Genomic DNA, 23,335 nt, shown 5'->3' with positions numbered 1-23,335 from the left:
TCCGATCCGTAGAATGCCAGTTTTCTTTCTCCTGATGATGATGTCCTTCTGAGTAGTCCCTGCCCGGAGATCCGAATGGTGGACTATTTTACCTCCGGAATATTTTACCCAAGAGGATGCCATCATCATTAAACCATACAGTAAAGCTGCATGCCCTCAGAAAAATTACAGCTGTAGTTTCCCCTTGCTTTCAGCTGTTCGCAGTACCAGCACAGCAAGACCGTTTTGGTTAGTGTTACAAGGCCAGATCAGTCAATGAGCCAGACTGTTGCCCCTGCAACTACTGAAAAGGCTGCTGCCCCTCTTCAGGAACCACACGTTTGTCTCACCTCTCAACAGATACCCCTCCGTTGTGGTTGCACCTACAGTACGGCTATCCATATCGCTGAGGCATGCAAGCCTCCCCACCAACGGCAAGATCCATGGTTCTTGGGGGGAAGATACTGTTAGTAGGAAACTTTAATCATCCAACGAACGACTGGGACACTTCAATTTTGTAAGTGGCAAGGGTGACAAAATATGCTCCAAAAAGTTACTAAAAGTCTTCCCTGAAAACTGCTAAGAACACACATTTCAGAAGCCCAGTCATGACACACATCTTTGAGGACTAATGGTAACAAATAAATCTGATCTCTTTGGGGCTGTCCACTTTGAGACTGGTATCAGTGACCATGGAGTAGTCATGGCAACAATGATTACCACAGTACAAAGGGCAACTAAAACATATAGAAATATTTACATACTTAGTAAACAATGAAAATAAAGCTAGATAAAGACATAATTATACCATGTCTCAAAGAGGAACCCAAGGCATTATCTTTGGCCAGAAGCATGTACAGGAACTGTGACTCAGATTTATGAGAATAGTTGACTGGATAGATATGTTCCTATTCATGATGAGACAAATCATCCATGGTATACAATTATTATGAAGAAACTTCTGAAGAAACAATGCTATTGCATTATAGGTGTAAAACAAAGCATAAATCTATAGATAAAGAAATACTGAATGAAATATTTGTGACTGTCAGAAGGGCAATATGTGAAGCCTCAAATGACTACGATAGCAGAATCTTGCTGAAAGATAATTCCTGAAAACCAAATAAATTCTGGTAATACATAAAGTCTGTGAGTGGCACCAAAGGTGGTCTTCAGATACTCATAAATGACACAGGATCTGAAATTCTACATCTACATAGATACTCCGCAAGCCACTGTATGGTGCATGGCAGAGGGTAGCAAAGCAAAAACAGAAGTGCTGAATCTCTTTTTCGAATGTTTCTTTACAAAAGAAGGTACAAAGAACTGCCTAATTTTTATTCTCACGCTGCTGAAAAGGTGAGTGATATAAACTGTAGTGTCAGTAGCTTTGAAAAACAGCTGAAATCTCTTAAATTAATCAAGGCTCCAGGTGCATTGGAATTCCTGTCAGACACAAAAGTTGCAGATGACTTAGTTCCAATATTAAGCATAATACACCACTTATCCCTCAACCATCTGTGCCTAGTGATTAAAAGAAAGAACACATCAAAAAAGTGTAGCAGAAGTGATCCACAAAATTACTGTCCCAATTTCTTTGACATTCATTTCTTGTAGAGTCATAAAAGATGAGGAGAGAGGAGAGGAGATTAGTGTTTAATGTCCCATTGAGAATGAGGTCATGGAGATGGCACACGACCTTGGATTAAGGAAGAATGGAGAAGGAAATCTGCCATACCTTTTCAATGGAACCATCCCAGCATTCACCTGAAGTGATTAGAGAAATCACGGAAAACTTAAATCAGGATGGGCGGGCATGTGTGTATGAATGCAAGTCCAATGGGCTAACCATTGTACCACCTCACTTGGTCAAAGAACATATTCTGATTTCAAATATAATGAAATATCTCAAAAAGATAAATTTCTCTGTGCAAACCAGCAAGGATTCTGAAAACATCAGTCACACAAACTTCAACTCGCATTTTTCTAGGCAATTGGCTTCTGTAAAATATTTGACTTAGTGCCACACCAATGCTCATGATCAAAAGTACTATCATATGGAGCATCAAACATAGCTTTTGACTAGATTAAGTATTTTTTCATAGTGTGCTTCAGCATGTCATCTTAGAGGCGGAATCATTGACAGAAGTATAAATAACATCAGGTGTTCCTCAGAGAAGCTTATCAAGCTCTTTGCTCTTCATGTTATATGTTAATGACCTGGCAGACAGTGTTAATAGTAACCTCAGACATCCTGCAGGCTATACATCGTCTAAAATGAAGTAGTAGTGTCTGAAAAAAAGTTACACAAATTTTCTGTCTGATCAGATCTCTGTGTGGTACAAGGATTGGCAATTTGCTTTAAATGTCCAGAAACATAAAATCGTACACTTATCACAAAATGGAATGGAATGATAACATCGGCTCAGTAGTGAATAAGAACATTGGCAGGCTTCAGTTCACTGACACAATACTGGGGAAATGCAGTCAGTCTACTAAGCAGACTGTTTACAAATGACTTTTGTGTTTGATCTTAGAATATTGCTCAAGTGGGCTACACCCTTACCAAATAGGAATAACAGGGGATACTTATGTATACAAAGAAGAGCAGCACGAACATTCACAACTATTTTTGACTCAAGGGAGAGTGTCATGGATTTATTGTCACTTGGAGACAGCCATCAATTCTTTTGCAAAAGCCTGTTTACAAAGTTTGAAGAACCGTTATTAAATGAAGCATCTAGGAATACACCTCTGAAACCTACATATTGCTCCCAAGGGATCATAAAAATTAAATTATGGTAACTATCATGCACACAGAGGCCTTGAAGCACACATTCGTCCCATGCTCTGCATATACTAATTGAATGGGAAGGAACATTAACATGTGGAAGAAACATTAACATGCGGTACAATACCACGTAGCCTAAGCGGTGTCCCTCACAGTCATTTGTGAGAATATGCATGTAGATGTAGATGACTCGGCACTTTCTATGGGGTGTGGGGATGCTGGGAGCAGTGGACGAGAGAGAGTCCCTTACTGCAACCCCCCTCCCCCCCCTCCTTTTCCTTGACTGCCTGCAAAGCTACATTGCACATTGTTAATGAGTGGAATAAAGCGTCTTATTTCATGTGACTTGACAGCTGCATTGTGTAAAGCTAGTGTATTTATGGTCATCTGTGGATCACAGTATGCGAAAACAAATGGGTACATGTGGATGTTCAGTCTGAAATTTTTGGGTTTTCTCGAATTACTACTCACTGTGAACCAGCAGGAATTACAGAGAAAAAGGTACAAAGATAACACCGGGAATGGAACAACATTCATAATTTTGGGACACACATTCAAAATTAGCCTAGGATATACAATTTATTCTAATTATGTTTACAGAACAACTGTATTTAATTATGTGAAAACATGAAATTCAATATCAGTTTTATTTATTTGTTTGTTTCCTGTAAGTCCATCATCCCTAATGCTGAATGGTAATGACCATTGCTTCAGATTTTGAGTCAGTGGTTTTGACATAATCCAAACCAATGGGCAATTAAAGAAAATGATCCACTAGAACACAAATATTCCTATTCCTTCTAGGTTAGCTATAGCAAATATAAAAGTGTGCTTACAGTTACGAACCCTACAGGCTTATTTCAGTGTATGATATAAAGTCTGTAATATTACTTAGTATTACGATCCTAAATTATGTGGAACTAAGTAAGTAATACATACTTCACAGTGTCCGTCGTCTTTGCATTAAATCCAGTACTGGCACCTTCATAATCTGAATATCCTGACAGATCATTTCCACTGCTATAGTAATCTCCTGCACCTGTAAAAGCTACTATTGAAACTTCATCATTATGTGCTGCATCATTCAGAATCTGTGTTACACCTTCATACATCTGAAATCAACCACAGCAAGTAATACATGAGGGGTTAGTACAGATATTATTTGAAATATATTTTAACTGTGTACAGATTATTATGTATCAAAGAAGTATTTGCAGTGAACAGACCTTTCGTGAAAAAGCGTTTTTCTTGTTGGGTCTATTTATTGTTATGATTAAGAGGCCCTTCCTCTGAGTTACATCCAAATTCTCAAATTTCCACTGACTACCCATTTTATAGCTAATGCTATCTTTTTGGGTGTTATACACTGATTTCTATTTTTCTAGGAGTGACAAGGTTTTCTGGCCACAGTATGGTCTGTGCTGTAAAATACAATTTTAAAAAGTATTATTCGTTTTTTCATATAATGATTTGAACAATTCAATCCAGGATTACGAAATAATTAATAATAATATATTTTTGTAATCCCTTAAAATAATTATAGCCAAACCTAGGACGTGTGGAACCTAACTGGTATAGTTTAAAAGCTTATTTCTCCGACCGTTTCAAGTCCTAAAATTTGTTTTAAAAAACTTACACTCGGAACGTAGCGTTGGCGTACGTCGGTACAAATGTGATGTGCAATAAAGCTGGGCAAAGTTCTCGCCGAGTCTGATTGTATAGATTGCTGAATTAATTACTGTTTATTTGGAAGTATGATAAGATACAATGTTTTGCTGATTCATTGGCGTGAATTGTCCGAATAACATGTGTAAGGCGGTGTCTTTGACATGGGTAAACAGAATTATTCACGCCTTCTGCTTACTAGAATAATTAAAATAACTTGTACAGCATTGTCAGTTTTCAATGCGAAGGAAGTGAATGAGAGTAAACATCATAAAATTTTTCTGAGTACAGATTCGGAATAGTAGAACTTCACTGTCTTCTTTCTTATTGCTGCAGTAAAGTGTAATATTCTTGCATGGGTTTTAAAATGTTTCGTGTTTACAGTAAAACCGATAGTGGATCTCTGCTTTATTGCTCCCATGTACTCTATCTCTGAGTAGTTTTAGAAAGTCATACAGGAATTTGGATGAGAAATATTATTCAATTAAGTCATTAGAGAGGAGAAACGTATTTTTTACGATATCCGCATTACTGGCACCCCCAGGAACACAGATGATGAAATAGTTGTTACTATTTTGTGCAAATGGAACACGCTACATTCCCCTACCATAAAATAAAGTATCCTCGTGCTATAATGGTGACTTATAATGCCCGCGCGGTCATTAATGTATTTGACAGAAGCGACCTCACACGCTGTCGCGGTATGTTGTGATCGGTTTGCACTTCAAACTTTCAATGAACCATGGCAGTGGATCCCTATTCACGTGTATAACAACAGCTACATTCTCTGCTGTAGATATTTTGGATAAACAATACTTCGGTATGTAGAATTTTGGTCTGAATATATAAGCTAGTATTTGACTTAATATTTCTCGGTTTTACGTTATAAAAAATAGGAGAGTTTTGCGTAGAGTATTCACAAGAAATGATAATTTGTGTTTTGGAATGCAGCCAGCCATACATATTATTCTTGGGTCGAAGATACGAACGCATCTGTCCCAGCTTAATGTACTAGTGATTGCATTTGTGAATACTCTGGCAGGATGTCTTCACGTGACGACACTCGTTTGTTGATGTTGTTGTTGTTGTTCGTTTAGGATAGGTTTGGTGCAGCAACAAACACCTTCATTAATGTTCGCAAAACATATTTTTGCTACTCAGATAAAGTGAGTGTTATCGTCAATGTGACCGGTTCGTACGAATATTGTGTTGTGCTCAATACAACCAGCAACTACTGTATTTCATTTATTTTCGTTGCAGCTTTGCCACGATAATGAACGAGTGGATTGATCAGCTGTGAACAAGTGTTAAAACGGTAAAGACTTCGTTTACTCTGATTCTCTATGCTCTTCATTTTGCGACGCGACACTGTACACTATAGGCTGCACAAGATGCCTAACCAATGTATTATGTGCATCAATATCACCTCCGTGTTCAAACAAGAAAGAAAATGCAAGTATGGCAGCTACTGTTAACAGCGCAGGACAAAAACCAGTAAGTGTGGGAGTATTTGTTGACGTACCAAATAGCACACCAATTTCGCCAGTACAGTTATCAGCCAATGATATAAGGATGCCCCAGGAATCGGGTTCACAAAATATTGCAAATGGAGACGCAGCAACTTTGCCGCTTCCAACACCAAATTTTTCAATTCCTCCACATTTAATGGGACGGAATATTGAAAATCCTGCAGAAGACTTAGTTACACGAGGCAGAAAACCCCAAAAGCCACGTCTGGGTGTAAAAGTGCCATATAGAAATTTGACAAGCCAGATTGTGACCCAGGACGAACTAGCACAAGAACTGCTCGAACGATCTTTAAAAAAGTATCCAGTTCATGACACACCAGAAGGTGGTGATATTTTTTTTGCTATTAAGTTAACGCAAAGACTTGCAAATCATATTGCTCCATCATCATCATCTAGTTCAAGTGCCACTGCAGCACAACCTACTGATGTTCTACCAAAGACTGATTTGTCAGTGAAATCAGGTAATATTGTATCAGAGAAGAACTCTTCTGCCCAAGAGCAAAAGGTTATTGCTGATGACAAGGAGTTACTTGCTATACTTGAGGGTGATGTAGATCCTAACTGGATACCCGAGATAAAAGCTACACCACAGTGTCAACTACAAAGAACAGTTCCTTCCACAGTTCCTACAAATGGAAATCATTTCACAACCCCTCCTAAGTTGGACCCATTGCTTGAAAAAGAACTTGCTTTGAAGCAACTGATGGAATTTGAGACAACTCCACGGAAGAAGAAAACAGATAAAATGCAAGAAAAGTCGCCAAAGAAACCTAAGCAGAATGTTAAGAAGCCTGCTATTGATGCACTAACTGAAAACAATGCTCATAATGTTACAACTGAAGTAAAGGAAGTACCAAAGGAAAATGATGTAGCAGAGTTAAAGAAGAAAAAGAACAGGAAAAGAAAAGCTGTCGTTATTGCCTCTGATAATGTAAAAAAGAAAAAGCTATCTACTAAAAATGTATCAGAAAACATTGAGAATGGAAGAGCTGATAGAAACAAAGTGAAAAAATTACAAAAAGACTCAAAGAAAATAAATTTAACAGATAAAAAAATTAGTGAAAATGTTGTTAAAGTAATTGAGTCAGTTGTGAAATCGTCTGCAGAAATGGAGAAAATAAATGAGAGTCAGTCATCAGTTCAAGATACGAAATGTGACCTTTCTGACAAGCCCTCAGAAGTGGATAGAAAAGGACTTAATAGAGAATCTAGTGTGGAAAATGTAAAAAATAATCTTGACAGAAACACAGCCAGTGTAGAAGACGCAGTTTCAACTAATGCTGTTCCTAATAATGAGAATACTACACCAGTTTCAGAAGTGTCAGATCTAAAAAACAGGGCTGATAATTCTGAGAAAAATATCCGTAGAGGTATCAGTAAAGACAATGGGGAAGATCAAAAGTTACCAGATGCCTCATCTGGTTCCAAGAAACGGTGCCGAAGAAGTGAAGTAGATAAATTACTTATAGACGAAGGTGCAATTAATCTTTTATATGAAGCAGAATTAGGTGATTCAAGGCGAAGGTCTGCAGTTTTTGATAATGATGTTTCTTCCAATAACAATCTGAAAAAACCAATAAAACCAAAACTGAACTCTTCCCGGTGGAAAAAGAAGAATCTTCTATTGAAAACCCGCCTTGTGAAGAATGCTGTTCTGAGACTGAAATCTTTGCAGAATCCGGCAGTTAACTTACGTGCAAAAAGACAGTTACTTTGCACATCAGACCACCAGCAGAGTGCAGACAGCAAAATGGCACCACCCAAACGGATGGAATCTCGAGAAACTCTTCGGTCACCACCTCCGTCGACTGTTCACTTTGACCCCCCATCACCAACTCAGTCTTTACCCTGTCCACCACGATTGCAGTTACGGGCTGAGGCATCAAGAATAATTCGTAGACATTCTTCCAGCAGTAATTTCTCCAGTCGCAGCACAAGCCCAACTGTGATACCACGTACTAGTTGTGATACTGGTATTAATCAACATAAGAGTGAATATACCAGTGATGGTCAAAGTGGCAAAAAAGTTGTTTATGAATCTCAACTTAAATTGATTACAAAGCAAGGGGCAGAGGCTCGTAAGAAGGGTGTTCCAATATTCATCAGAAAAGCAGAGCCTCTACAGACTTATAAAGATAAGAAAGGAAAGGAGAAGGAATTTAATGGAACTGTTAGTATTCAGAAGGAGGTGACAGGTGCAAGTAAATCTGCTAAAACTTCAAGTACTAGAATTGCAGATAGTAAAACACTACCAAGATTAAAGACAAGCATATCACAGAAAGAACATGAATCAAAAGAAGTTCTTTTGCCAAATGCTCCAAAAAATGTTTCTCTTGATAAAAGTAAAGTCAATCCAGATGTGACAAAAATGCATCAGAAAAATTCCCACAAAGAAAAACTCCCAAAATCAGCTAAGTTATCTGAAGAAAACACTGTAATGAAAGCAAAGAAAAAGGACAGGACACAAAAATCAGAGGTTACTGGGATGCCAGTATTGGTTTCTAGTAGTCTTGAGAAATCACTAGTTTCAGCAACTGATGTAGAGGCAGAGCTCACTACTTGTTTAGCTGAAGCTGCATCAGCTTTTGCAGCAGAAGATAGAAGTCTCCAAGTGTCATCATCTGGTCAAAACACTCAGGTTGTAGCAAGGAGCAAACAAAGTACTCCGAACCCAGCACAGAAGAAAGATACAAACCGCTCACATCCACAGAGTCCCAATGCTGCTTGTAAGTATTGTTTTGGACTTAATTTTTAATTGACTATAAATTGAATTATTGTTGATCCTCCATTGTATGTAGTATAATGTTTAGTCATTCAGGAAATATAAAATCCTCATTATATTGTCTAATCCTCCATTCTGTGTAGCATAATTTTTCGCGTTTCAAGGAATATAATATCTTCATATTCTTAATAAAGACATTGCTTGGTACTTTTCACCTTAAGTAAATTGTTTCGTAACTGTGTAGTAGCCTGTGGCTTGTGATACACTGCAAAATTGTTGTAGCTCTATAAATGAAGAGGAGTTTTTATTTAAATGTTTGAAATTAAATGTACTTTCAGATGCACAGTGGAAACTTTTCTTCATTTTAAATGTTCACATGTTATTGTGAAAAGTATTTTCAGCTCATTAATGTGTACTTAAGCTGTACTTAAACATTTTTTCCCCAGCGTATGTCACTCTGGTGAAAACTTTAGAGAATGATGTTCAGAAACAGAAGCGCAAAGATGATGAGCATGCAAAGTCAAGAACAAGCATTCGTCAAAATGCTGGTACTGTGAGCTATAGGGAACTTAGCATTCGGCGTTATAATGGTCTTGTTCAGATCATAATGAACCCTGCATCAACAAAAATGAAAAATGCACTAAACTTGCAGGTGAGTTGAATGGTGTGCTAAATATTACTAAGTTAAGAAAGTGTACTGTTAAATCAAAACAGTATTAAAGCTAAGGGCCTACTTTTTTCAGAATCTGTCTTTGTAATTTGCATTGATCACTCACTTCTTTCTTGCTTATTACTGTAGGTCAGAACTCTCAGAAATAATAAATATTGGCCCAAATAGTATGGTCATTTCAGTTGTTAATCTAATCCATTTGGGTGGGTTTTTCTGTCATTGTCAGGCTATATACGATAAGTTGCAGTGCTACTAATTCAGCTATATATGGACAATTTGAGGTTAGCAGGATTTCCGGTGTAATTCTGAAACCAGTCTTAGAACTGTACTAATGCCAGATATAATTTGCAGTTTCTGATTACTCTCCTGTATGATTGATAGATGATTCATTAATTCATTCTTTATTGATCCACTGAGTCATTTTGTGTACAGAGAGTACTACATATTATGGGACAAGTCATTATAACAGTTAAGCATTTAAAAATATGTAATACCAAATTAAATACAACTTGATTTACGCAATTGTATGGTAGGTATAGATTACAAGTTATAGTATGAGTATACTCTCAAGCTGTTCAAAATTAAGGTCAACTAAGCAAAATTAAAATTTGATGATACATTTAAAATCAAATTAAGTACAGATAAACATTACATAATTTATACATTAGTTAAGATTAACAAGATAAATATAATGAATACAGACAAATAGATAAATTTTTAACGGGCGGTTAGGCCTTATTGAAATTTACATTTTGAAGATAAATTATAATATAGAAAGATAAGTGCGCAAATATATTACATAGATAAAATCACTTTCAAAATATTCATGTACATTATAAAAAGAATATTTTAATAATGTCGATTTAAGCCTTATTTTAAAATGTGCTGGATTGTTGATGTTTTTACATTTGGTGGTAGATGATTATATAGTTTATTCCCCATGCATTCTACACTATAAGCATATAATTTAGTGGAATGTGGAAACTGTGTCAGCTAATATTTCCCTCTAGTGTTGTGCTGGTGATAGTCCAGATTCTGCTTCAGGCTGCCCATGTTTAGCTTGGCGACACTTAGTATCTCTAATATGTGCTGGCATGGAAGTGGAAGAATACCTAGTTTTCAGAATAGCTTTTTACATGAGCCTCTCTGCTTTTTAAATAACAGTACCCTGACAGCTTTCTTTTGGAGTCCCAGAGGCCATGTGTTAGCATTGAGTGGTAAAGAGCATGGTACCCTGACATTAGGATTTTCAGAAGTGTCACTTCCCTGACTGACAGAAGCATAAAACATACTTCTTTAGCTTGGTGGCTAAGCTGTCAGTTTGTCTTTTCCAACTCAGAGTGTCAAGAGATAGATATTCCAAGGAATTTAGTTACATTTTCCAGTTCAATACTATTTTCACCTATTTGTATAGTTGGGATGGTGGGATTTCTCTTCTGGATTGTATGAAATGTTAGGCCTACAGTCTTTTTTTGCAATAAGAAGTAGCCTATTAGCTGTAAGCTATGAATCCAGTAGAGCTCTACGTTGGCTGACTGCAGCTTCAATGCGTTCTTCTGAGTCAGATATCAGAATATTGGTATCATCGGCAGAAAGGAAGGTATTGCAAGTCGGTAGGTGAAGAGGAAGATCATTAATGAACAGGAGAAATAGGATCTGGCCTAAAACTGATCCTTGATGGACACCATGTTTTACGGTTTGCATATCAGAACATGAAACTGTGGATTTTCCTGGAGGGATGACCTCACATATCTGCACATACTGTTTTCTGTTTAATAGGTAGCTTGCAAACCAATTGTAGGCAGTGCCCTGTATACCATAGTTTTATAGTTTTTGTAATAGTATTCTGTGGTTTACAATATCGAAGGCCTTTGTGAGGTCAAGAAATAATCCCACAGCTGGCTGTTTCTTTCTACGAGAGTGATAGTTGTATCTAGAAATTTATAAACAATGTTGTTTTCCCCTTCTGGAATCCATATTGAGCTGGAGAAAGGATACTATACTTATTCAGAAATGTGATAGAGTAGAAAAGGCATTCACAGGTGTCCAGTGATGTTGGGAGATCTCATTTTCTGTACTGTATTTTGAACGCCATCTTCTTCCAGTGTCACAAGTGATGATCTTAAACATGCTCACTGAGTGGACTCCAGATAGACAGGCAGAAATACCAACACAATCACTCACAGCAACTGATGATAACTTTATGGAAATAAAGAGCAAAACATTGAAATTGTCATCCAGTTAGACACCAAGAAAAATTGTCTTCTGGTGCACAGCTTGACCAGGCAGTTGTTGGTGCTTTTGGGAAGAACTTCTAAGACACTCACTTATAACACATTAAAGTAGTTTGAGAAACATGGCATTTTGGACCAGTTGAACACCTGGAAAATCAGTATTCTAGCACATAGGTTGATCAGGATGTTGGTAGCACTGTTGGAGAGAAAGTACTTGGAGTTCAAATAGTTTTCCCAAAGCTTGTAGAATTCTCAGGTGTCTGGCTGGGTCTTGTTGTAATTACTCCACAATATTTCGGCAGACAGGCTTCGTGCCATCTTCAGGCGGTCCCTGATTAATGGTGCTCAGTTTTAACAAACATCTATTTATACCTAAACTAAGCTGTCGTAATTACTGTTTAAGGAATTCATAATTCTTCACTCAAAGACGTGCTGGTTAATTCTTTTTCTTCTCGAAATGTTTCATATGTTTTCCGCAGTTAAAAATATTGATACTGGAAACAATGTCTAACAGTACTGATTTGTTATTTTGATACTATATGGAGAGTACTTCATCATTACTTCCAGTTTCCATATTAGATTCTGTTGCTTGACAACAGTTCACTTCATTTTTAACCCTTCTATAACTCTTTATGATGAAAGTTTTGTGTGTCCTTGGTTGCTAAAGGGTGTTACTGTTGCTGATAGGCTTAGAAAATAATTATTATGTGTTTCATGAAAGAAATAACTATATCAACCAATGTTGTATGTAGTATGGCATTATTCAAAATTTGTTAAATAACATGATGGACTCATGTTGTTGGCACAAACTGAGTGAAATTAGCAGTCGTGGTACATATTTAATTGTGCAATATAACTGTGACAGATATTACACTATCTGTGAACAGTGAAGCTTTTGAAATGATTGGGACACACTGTTTCTGATACCTAATAGACATATTGTTTGACTAGAAAAATAATGATGATCTACTCAATCAGTGTTTCCAGTGATACCAGTCATGCAGATGCTGCTTCAGGCTTCACTTGCAGCAAGTAAAAGAGGCAACATTCCACAAGGAAGACATTGTTTACATTCTGAGGCTTTGATAAAACATCTGATAGCAACTAAATATACTATTTATAGCTGCAGCTTAATGCTTTATGTTAATAGAAAGGATTCTCAAGGTTTTTTAATTAAATGTGACCACTGGAAAATTTCATGATTGTTGGAGGATGATGACTTAAATCTTTTTCCCGAAACCAGAGATATATTATACTTGCATAAAGAAATCATCCCTGCAAGATTTTGCTTGAATTTAGCTATACTTTGCTCAAATTGTAAAATGCAGAGTGCTTTGATTACTATGTATACTACATCTGTGTGCTAACAACTGTAATTAACATCGAAACATTTTAGGAAACTAATATTTTTTACCACAAATTTTTGTGCTGCCTTAATAGAAATCTCGTTTTGTGTATCTGCTTCAATTCTTACAGGGAATTAGCAACTTCTAGCTCTACAGATTAAAAGATAATCAGCAGGTTTGATTCAAAGTCCTTTGTTCACTGCCTTGTAATACATTGCACCAGCCAAAATGCAGCCCCACTGTGAATACTGTTGTCAAACGTGGGGTGAGTTGGTTGACGTTCATAAGGTGCTGGAAATTGCGCTGACTACTGTCAAGCGGTTGACATCTATTGTGAATCAGTTTGTTGGAAGAGCTCCTGAGAGTCGTGTACCTGTGATACCTGTACCAGAGGTACCTCAAGACTATCTTCTGTGCATCCTGTCACCTCTGCAGAAAGTACGGGCTCTATCATAACTTGACTGCAAGTGGTGTGTCAGTGGTAGAGCTAGGCATCAGGTACAGGGTGGAGGGGACCAGGGAGGACTTGTGATGTTGTACCAGTCCCTCTAACTAAAAGTTTGAGATGCTGTCTTTCACTGATACTGACCCAGTGGGACTAACTTCACCTGATGTGGAGAAACTTGTTTTGTCCAGTATCAGGAAGAGGTAAATGCAAAAGGTTAGGGATCTATTAATCATCGGTAGTTCAAACGAACAGTGTATGATGATGATACCACTTAGGGAAATGGCAGCAAGGGACAGGGAAGGACACCAGGTGCACTCAGTGTGTATGTCTGGGGGTCTCCTTCACCATGGTGAAGAAGTTATTCTAGCAGGCATTTTGAGGGAAAAGGTTACAGCCAATTGCAGGTTGTGACACACTTTGGAACAAATGATGCCTGTCATCTGGGCTTCAAAGTCATTCTTGGATCCTTCCAGAGACTGATAGAGAAGGTGAAGACCAGCCTTATGGCCAGGTAACAATAGCTGTAGGAAACCCAGAAGTATCGGTATAAGATCGAAAGAAATTCCTTCCACAGGTGAGATTATTAAAATCATTATGGTAAACTACCAAAGCATTTGCAACAAAATGCCAGAGTTGGAAGTGCTCATGAAAAGCAGTGAAGCTCCAAATGGGAACTGGAGGTGATACATTTGTTGCAATAGACAAAAAACTCAAATCTACAGAGATAAAATTTGAAGCTGCTTGTGAGATTGTTTGGGCAAGACTCAATATCAGGGGAGAGCATAAAATGATAATTGAATCCTTCTATCACCCACCAGACTCCTCTCCTGATGTTACCGAAAACTTCAGAGAAACTCCCCAGTTCACTTGTACGCAAGTTCCCTATTCGTACTGTAATCATCAGTGTGGAGAACTAATCGTCCCATAATTAATTGGGAAAATTAGAGTTTTGCTAATTACAGGCATGATGACACTTCTTGTGAAACTTTCTTAAATGCATTCTCTGAAAACTATCTGTAACATATAGTCCGGAACACTACTCATGAAGGAAATATATTGTATGTAATGGCAACAAATAGACCCGACTCTTTGAGGATGTCCTCATCAAAACTGGTATCGGTGACCATGATGCAGTTGGGGCAACAATGATTACCAAAGTACAAAGGACAACTAAAACCAGCAGAAAGATGTATATGTTCAGTAAACTAGATAAAAAATAAATAAATAAAAAAAACCAGTACTGCCGTATCTCAGTGAGGAACTTGAAACTTTCATGCAGGTCAAGAGCACGTAGAGGAACACTGGCCCTAGTTTAAAAGAATAGTTGGCCATGCACTGGATAGGTGTGTACCCAGTAGAACAGTTCATAATGGGAGGGAACCCTGATGGTATATAGTCACTGTAAACAAACTTTCAAAGATGGTTGGTTGGTTGGTTGTTTGGGGTAAGAGACCAAACAGCGAGGTTATCAGTCTCATAGGATTAGGTAAGGATGGGAAAGGACGTCGGCCATGCCCTTTAGAAGGAACCATTCCGGCATTTGCCTGGAGCGATTTAGGGAAATCACGGAAAACCTAAATCAGGATGGCCGTACACGAGATTGAACCATTGTCCTTCCGACTGCGAGTTCAGTGTGCTAACCACTGCTCCGCCTCGCTTGGTAAAAACTTTTAAAGAAACTAGAGATTGCAGCATAATAGGTGTGGAACAAAGTGTAGGGCTATCGATAGAGATATCCTGAATGAAACACATTTGGCTGTCAGGAGAGTGATGTGTGGTGCCTTCAATGTCTACCATAGCAGAATATTGTCAAATTCTGGTCATATGTAAACATTATTAGTAGCACCAAAGGTTGTGTCCACTGCTCCCTAGTGAATGAGATGGGAACTGAAATTGAGGGTGGCAAAGCAAAAGGTGAAATGTTGAACTCTGTTTTCAAATGTGTTCCTTTACAAAGGAAAACCCAAGAGAATTGTCCTATTTTAATTCTGGTACCACTGAAAAGATGAATGAAATAAGTATTAGTGTCAGTGATATTGAGAAACAACTGAGGTCATTAAAACTGAACAAGGCACCAGGCCCCAACTAGAGGCTATCGTAGATAAAACTATGCCAAGTTCTTGGAAAAAGGCACAGGTCACACTGGTCTGCAAGAAGTGTGGTAGAAGTGATCCACAAAACTACCATCCAATATCCTTGACATCAATTTTTTGTAGAATCTTAGAACGTATTCTGAGCTCAAACATAATGAGTTATCATGAACAGAATGACCTCCTCAATGCCAACCAGCACAGTTTTCGAAAACATCGATCATGTGAAACTCAACTCTCACCTTTCTCACATGACATATTGAAAGCTTTGTACTAAGGAAACCAAGTAGATGCATTGTTGCTTGATTTCCAAAAAGCATTTGACTCAGTACTGCAGCTATGCTTATTGACAAAAGTATGATCATATGGTATATCAAGTTAAATTTGTGACTGGATTGAGTACATTTTGGTTTGGAGGATGCAGCATGTTATCTTGGATGGAGAGTCATCATCAGGTGTAGAAGTAACTTCGGATGTGCCTAAGGGAAGTATGTTGGGAGACTTGCTGTTAATGTTTTATATTAATGACCTTACAGATATTAATAGTAAAACCAAGCATTTTGCAGATGATGCAATTACCTATAATGAGGTACTATCTCTTTCAACATGATGTGCGGAGGTAGGCAACTTGCTCTAAATGCTCACAAATGTAAAATTTTGCACTTCACAACAAAAAAAAAAAAAAAAAAAAGTTGTATCCTATAACTGTAATATCAGTTAGTCACTGTCAGAATCACACAAATACGTAGGTGTAACACTGTGCAGTGATATGAAATGGCATGATGAGGCTCACTTGTGGGTAAAGCAGGTGGTAGACTTTGGTTTATTGATAGAATACTGGGAAAGCACAATCAGTCTACAAAAGAAATCACTCCTAGAATATTGCTCAGATGTGTGGGACCCGTACCAGGGGATATTGAAAGTATACAGAGGAGGGCAGCACGAATGGTCAAAGGTTTGTTTAGTCCATGGGAGAGTGCCACAGAGATAATGAAGAAACTGGAATGGCAGATTATTGACAGTTGTAAACTATCCTGAGAAAGTCTGTTAACAAAGTTTCAAGAAACAGCTTTAAATGGTCACTCTAGGGATATACTACAACCCACTATGTATCACTCACACAGGGGTCATAAGGATAAGATTATAATAATTACTGCATGCACAGAGGCATTCAAAACAATCATTCTTTCCTCACTCCACACTTGAATGACACAGGAAGAAACACTAACAACTCGTACAATGGGATGTACCCTATGCCATGCACCTTATGGTGGTTGCAGAGTATAGGTATGGATGTAGATGTAGAACCAATTGCCACATTGGTTATATTACTGTGAAAGACTCAGACACAGGATTTACCTGATACACATACCCGGCACATCCTTCTCTAGACTTGTCACAGGCTTATCCTGTCCTATCAGATGTTGAACAAGATGTTAAAGCGTTCATGTCATGTACAAGCTTTGCTGAATTTTTTGCATAGTGTTTTATTTGAATGTGACTACCAACCATCAGTCCATTCAAATCAGTGGCCACTATCAAGCTGTCGAGCAGGGTGGACCACCAGTGGTAGAACATGCTGCTGGGCACAAAATGCTAGATTTCAATGGCTGCTTCACAAGTTCTATCTGGGACCTTCCCACAGCACCAATTTCTCTGTATTACATATATGGGTTTTGTTCTTGCGGCAAGGCGCAGTCTTGGGCTGTAGCGCACGGTTTCCAGTTTTCGGCCGCCAAGACCTGTGTTATGCATTTCTGCCGACGTTGCATTGTTCACCCTGAGCCACGGCTTTATCTTCACAGCGAACCTCTTGTTGTGGTGGAGACGCATTGGCTTCTAGGGTTGCTTTTTGATACCTGGTTGACTTGGCTCCCCCATATTCAGCAGGTTAAACAAACATGCTGGCAGAATCTTAATGCTCTTCGTTGTTTGTGTCACACCTGCTGGGGTGCTGATTGGTCTACCCTTCTACAACTGTATCAGGCATTGATTCAGTCCCGTCTAGATTATGGGAGCCTGGCTTATGGTTCGGCTTCGCCTTCCTCGTTGCAGTTGCTTGACCCCATCCTCCACAGCAGGATCCAACTCGCAACTGGAGCGTTCCGCACAAGTCCTGTCAACAACATGCTTGTGGAGGCTGGTGTCCCTCCACTGCGGATCTGGTGCCAACGACTGCTGGCCACTTATGCTGTGCATGTTTGTAGCTTGTCTGGGCATCCCAATTACCATCTCCTGTTCCCCAACTCGGTCATCCATCTCCCGGAACAGTGGCCCCGGCCAGGGTGTACAATCGCAGTTTGCATCCAGGCTCTTCTCTCTGGGCTTGAGTTTTTCCCTCTTCTAACTCTTTTTCTGGGCTCCTCTACATATACCCCCGTGGTGTGTGCCTCACCTATACCTTCGGCTTGATTGGGCATGGCCCAAAGGACTCAGTCCCTCCTGAGACCCACCGCTGCACCTTTTTTTTTCAGTCCTTGCCGCATTTCAGGGCTTTGACGTGATCTATACCGATGGTTCGATGGTTGCTGGTCGTGTTGGTTATGCCATTACTCTAACGGATCATTCTGAACAACGCTCATTGCCAGCTGGCTTCAGTGTTTTCACTGCTGAGCTGGTGGCCATCTCTTGCATCCTAGAATATATCCACTCCTGCTCATGTGGGTCATTCGTTACCTGTAGTTACTCCCTGAGCGGTTTGCGAGCTATTGACCGGTGTTTTTCTCACTCTCGTCAGGTGATGGCTCTCCAGGAGCCCCTCCATACTCTAGCGCGTTGTGGCCTCTCCATGGTCCTTGTGTGGACCCTGGGTCATGTCGGCATCCCAGGAAATGGATGTGTAGGCATGCTGGCCAAACAGGCTGTAAGTGCATCGGCCCTGGATATCGGCCTTTTGGAGTGTGATCTCCATTCAGTTTTGCGGCACAAGGTACTTGGTACTTGGAGTGATGAATGGCACACCCTGCCTTCACCCAACAAACTACGGGTCATCAAGGAGACTACCAGTGTGTGGCGCTCTTCCTTGCGGGCCTCTCGTGAGGACTCTGTTGTCCTCTGCTGGCTATGCATTGGCCACACCTGGCTGACGCACGGATATTTATTGCACAGCAAGGACCTACCTCTCTGTCACTGTGGTTCGTCATTGATGTCCGTTTTTAACTCCGCTCAGGCAGACATATGCACTGCCTGATACGCTCCCTGCACTTTTATTGGATGATGCTGCAATGGCAGACTTTGTTTTGAGTTTTATTTATGTACGGTGCTTTAATTGTGTGATCCAAAGGTTTGGTTTTTTTTTCTGGCATTTAGCATATGGTTTTAGACTGGGGTTTTTCGTGTTTTTCTTGGTGGTTGGCTTTCCCTTGATTTGTTTCCATGTTCAGCCAACCACTGTAACTCTCAGTATGCTTTTAATTGCTTTTGTCTGTGTCTTTCTTGTTCTGTGTTGTCCCTTGTCTTCTCCGTTGCTTGTCTTTTTTTATTCCTTGTAGGATTTTATGGTTGTGGAACAAGGGACCAGTGGCCTTTGTAGTCTGGTCCCTTCAACCCCCCACAAACTAACCAACCTTTTGTTCTTGTTGTTCTTGCATGACATCCTCTGATCTTCTAATCCTCCTTGGCCTCAATCTCTGCTAGTCTCCTTCTCCACACCCATTTGCACCCCTGCCCAAGGACCCTAACTTCATCCATCCTGCACTCACTCTTTTCCCTACAGGTTCCCCACCCACTATTCTGTCTCCCCACCCAGTCGATTTTTCCAAGTCGTAATGTGCTACACACTGGCATGGTGTCTGTGCAGCATTCCTATCCAGTGTATCTCAGTTTATGCAGTCCAGGTGGCTCATTTGTTGCTCACATGAATGTCTTCTCATTGTCACTGAACACATTTGGGCAAACACTTTGCCAGAAAATGGATCTTTGAAAATCAGCAATGAAAATTTGGGAGGACAAATCAGTAACAAAATTGATGGATAATGCCCTTGTTACCATGCAAAAAAACAAGGTGAAGTAGACCTCTTTTCTTTTCGAGATTTCTTCATTTTTTAATTTCATTCGACAAGAAGATTGTGTGTGAACTGCCTTTGAAAGTATTACTGTTTTTACTAGCTGTTCAGTGTAAAGAATGAAGTTCAGAGTACCTCATTTATGTGCGATTTACTTCTATTCTGACTGTTCATCTATTGTTTGTTATGAATGCAAAAGTGGTTATATAACGGAAAATGGCTTCTTTGTGGTTTTAATCTAATTAATTGTGCACGAGAAACAATTCCTGTATTTGTAAAAATATATCTAAATTTCAGGAGCATTTACTGTATTTGCGCGAATGAAGACTGCACCTTTTCTCTACATTTTGGCTTGAAAAACCGTGGTGTGGCCTATAATAGAGATTTCCCTCCTCAGATTGTAAATTGTCATTTTAAAAATGACATGTACACGTATCTTGTGGGGTCAAATTAATATCACTACAAGTTACTGCAAAGTAATGTCACTAGCTCTTACAATAATTTGGAAAGCTTTCTCCCTTGGGGAGGGTTTTCCGATTAAAAAACACAACAGTGGCAATTTTTGTCCATCAGCCATAATGCTCAACATCGTGTGCATTCCCTATTTGGGAAATTTGGGAGTGAAAATAAAGAACTTTTGTATCGAAGTTGGATCAAGTAATGCTGAAAAGATATTACACTGTGTTTGTAAGCTTGAGGCAGTGTTTGCACAGTTGTAGTACTGCGACTAACAGATAGATGATTTCGTTGCATAACTCGTGGACCCATACAAATGAAACTTTTCAATTCCACTGGCGAATTGTTTCTGAGACATGCTATTCATTTCCATATGGGCCCAGAACGCAAAGCTTAATTTTGTTTCACTGCACTGCTCAATTGTTATGTAAAATTGCCAACATAATTTAGTGCCTGTATCAAGTATGTTATAATAGCACTTTGTAATTGTAGGTGTATTGGGTGTTTTATCTGAACTGCAAACCAGAGAATGTGCATATTGAAAATGATAATACTGAGAACCATGCAGCTTTAGAGTGGGTCATAATTGTGTGTGTGTGTGTTACGAGTCACTCTTAGTTATATGTGAACTAAAGGAGCAGAGGGAGAGAAACACTGTTCAAACTAATGTCTAACTGAACTTTCTCATAAATTTAGTAGTAAGACCTGTATTTGAGATTTACTTTTTACTATAATCTGGTGCCAAAAGTTTATGTGCAGGCTATAGTTGCGCGTGGCCTATATTCGTGCAAATACAGTATTTCATCAAAAGCTTTTCGGTTAGCTTGAGCCTTAGTAAGAAGAGAATTGTATTAAGATGTTGAACATATTAATATCCCGTCCAATAGAGGGTATCGATAGTGGATCAGTGGTGTTGCAGCTCATGAATGAGGAGCACTGCCAGAGATGTGGAAAGTGGGTCACATGGGCTGAGCCACTGACAGCCACAGGCTAAGAAAGCCACCACAGCTCAGTCTCGTGTCGTTCACCGTATGTGTTGTTTCCAATTATGCATAGCTCCTAGACTGATACTGACTCAGCTTTTGACCTCAACTTTCTGGCTATTGTTTGTGGTGCTTATTCAGTAATCCACTCACTTTGCTTACAGTTTACACATTTTTACCCGCCACCGCCACTTTAGTGGCGATGAGTTGTTGCCTTATCTTGTTTGCCTCCCATTTATATGTTATGGACTGAAATGTTGGCAGCAATAGCTGTGATAGCAGCAGCAGTTTGCAGCTCAAAAACAGTGAAAACTTAAGCAGGAATGGCAGGCTGTTCTCCTGCAATTCATTTCTGAGCAGCACCAATCGTGTCAGTTGTTAGTCATGGCTACATCGCCATTGCAATTCACTGCCCTCAGTGAATATTCAGAAAGTGGGGGAGAATGCCTCCACCATTTTGAGCTGTACTGTTTTGCGTATGGCATTTCTAGTAAGCAGAAATTACTTTGCTTTTATTGTAAGGTAGTTATTTTATAAAGTGGTGCAGAAATTGCAATGGACCCTAGTGAATTGCCTTCCAGTAACCTGTGTGCTATATTAACCAAATACAACAGTCAGCTGAGACACGGTGTTGCTGCTACGTTCCATTTTAATCAGTATCATAAACAACATTGAAAGTCATGTGCAATTAAGGCTGCTGGCTTGCAGTGTCTCACTCACAAGTGCAGTTTTGTGTGCCAGAACTGTAAAGTTTCATGTGCAGAATCAATGACTCCCCATGGGTGCCTTGGTCCTGATAAGGAAGGTCACAGCTTTGACGAAGTCAAGTCATAATCATGGAAAATCTTGTGACATTGCTTCAGTAGCTCACATGCTTTCACAAATTAAGGTCAGGTTTCTCAGATTGCTAGCCGCTGTCACAAGCAGCGGTCAAGTGATGAATCCGACTCTTCATCCTCTTCACTCTCACTCAAGTTCACAAGTGCTGTGCCACTGACATCTCATAAGAGACTTAAGCACATCAATTATTCTACTCCCTCCTTGGCATCTAGATGACTTTTTTTCGTAGTGTTAATCGGGCATGTCAGAAACGTCCTTCCACCTTGGCATTGAGACATATGTCACACTCGTCGAAGAAGCTTAAGCCCTGCCCTCATGGAGGCAATGGGCGTACCAGAAGTTGGTGCCTGTATCGTACTGGATATGCTGAACAATCAGTTATCTAGTTGATGTGTGTCTTCAAGTGGCCTACCAGCTGCATGCTCAGTTACAGCATGAGAACAATGCTGTCCGTTCCATCATGACTGCAGAGCTGGCAGTTTCCCTGTTGTTGTTCAAGCTCAGTTTGGACTGGACACTGCTTGGCGAGTCCTTGGAAGTTCAACTAAACACCGGCACTGTCATGCCTTTAATCAGTGATGGAACATTGACGGATTGGACAAAAATATGGAAACGCCATTAGAAATTCATGCTTGAATGAAAATGCAGATGTTACCCAAGACTGGTTTTTGACCACGAATGGCACCTGAGCAATGTCTTCAATTGCCAGTGTCAGTCTCGGCCACAACAGCGATCCTTGTAGTTATGAGTGTGTTATGCCAGAGCTAAGTCTGTATGAACATGGGCAAATTGTGTGTGTGTGTGGGGGGGGGGGGGGGGCCTTCTGTACCTATAGGAGCTGAAATGTTTGGTGTTGCAGGAGGCACTGTATTGAAAATTTATACTGCTTCAAGAAACTGGAAAAACATCATCTGCTAAGTCACAGCAGAGCCAAAACTGTGCGTTGAGTGATCATGACAGTCAGTCATTGAAGATTATTGTAATGAAAAAGTACTGCAGAATTTAATGTCACACTCTTGAACCCTGTGAGCACCAAAACATTGTGAAGAGAATGCCATAAGCATGCAATTGTAGCATGAGCTGGAATTCCAAAACCACACTTCAGTGATGCCAATGTCTGCAAACGGATTATGTGGTGCTGAAGCCATAGAACCTAGACTGTGGAGCAATAGAAGAATGTCATTTGCTCTGATGAGTCTTGTTCCACACAGTTTCCAACTTCTGGATGATTAATTAGTTATGTTAAAAAGGGTGGGGGGGGGGGGAGGAGACCTTCTGGCTGAATTTACATCCCAAGGGTGAAACATGGTGGGAATTCAGTGTTTATTTGCACAGTTACGTTGTGGCATTCTGTGGGCTCCATAATTATTCTGCAAAATTGCATTACTACCAAGGATTACATGACCATTTTGGCTGATCAGGTCCATCCGATGGTAAGGTGTTTGCTCCCAGTAGTGTTACTGTGTTCCAAGACAACAAGGTGCACGTTCACACAGCTCACATTGTGCAGAACTGATTTTGTGAGCATGAGGATGAATTATTGAATCTCCCGCCGTCACTCCAGTCATCAGATCTCAA

The 23,335-nt window shown here is 39.5% G+C and overlaps 2 protein-coding genes across 9 annotated transcripts in view; one reads left to right on the top strand and one right to left on the bottom strand.

Annotated features, from left to right (window-relative positions):
* The window catches only part of LOC126355961 (enoyl-CoA delta isomerase 2-like), a 131,331-nt gene extending 126,204 nt beyond the window's left edge, over positions 1-5,127 (bottom strand). For 3 of the 5 annotated variants that reach the window (XM_050006559.1, XM_050006564.1, XM_050006563.1), the window contains exons 1-3: positions 4,407-4,495; positions 3,997-4,191; positions 3,710-3,882 (exon numbers count right to left, since the gene is read on the bottom strand). In XM_050006559.1, the coding sequence (XP_049862516.1) occupies positions 3,710-3,882; positions 3,997-4,101 (278 nt within the window). In that variant the 5' untranslated portion in view covers positions 4,102-4,191; positions 4,407-4,495. Of the gene's footprint in view, positions 1-3,709; positions 3,883-3,996; positions 4,192-4,319; positions 4,496-5,042 lie in introns of those variants that run through there. The other 2 variants (XM_050006561.1, XM_050006562.1) reach the window with 2 other exon arrangements.
* Positions 4,508-23,335, top strand: part of LOC126355957 (uncharacterized) — a 93,689-nt gene continuing 74,861 nt past the window's right edge. The window contains exons 1-4 of one of the 4 annotated variants that reach the window (XM_050006549.1): positions 4,517-4,603; positions 5,533-5,601; positions 5,696-8,690; positions 9,133-9,338. In XM_050006549.1, coding sequence (XP_049862506.1) covers positions 5,894-8,690; positions 9,133-9,338 — 3,003 coding nt within the window. In that variant the 5' untranslated portion in view covers positions 4,517-4,603; positions 5,533-5,601; positions 5,696-5,893. Of the gene's footprint in view, positions 4,604-4,632; positions 5,256-5,532; positions 5,602-5,695; positions 8,691-9,132; positions 9,339-23,335 lie in introns of those variants that run through there. The other 3 variants (XM_050006548.1, XM_050006547.1, XM_050006546.1) reach the window with 3 other exon arrangements.

Source organism: Schistocerca gregaria, chromosome 3 (assembly GCF_023897955.1).
Source record: "Schistocerca gregaria isolate iqSchGreg1 chromosome 3, iqSchGreg1.2, whole genome shotgun sequence".
In the NCBI taxonomy this organism is placed as follows: Eukaryota; Metazoa; Arthropoda; class Insecta; order Orthoptera; family Acrididae; genus Schistocerca; species Schistocerca gregaria.
The sequence above is the reverse complement of the archived record's forward strand: the minus strand, read 5'-3'. Positions and strand labels throughout refer to the sequence as shown.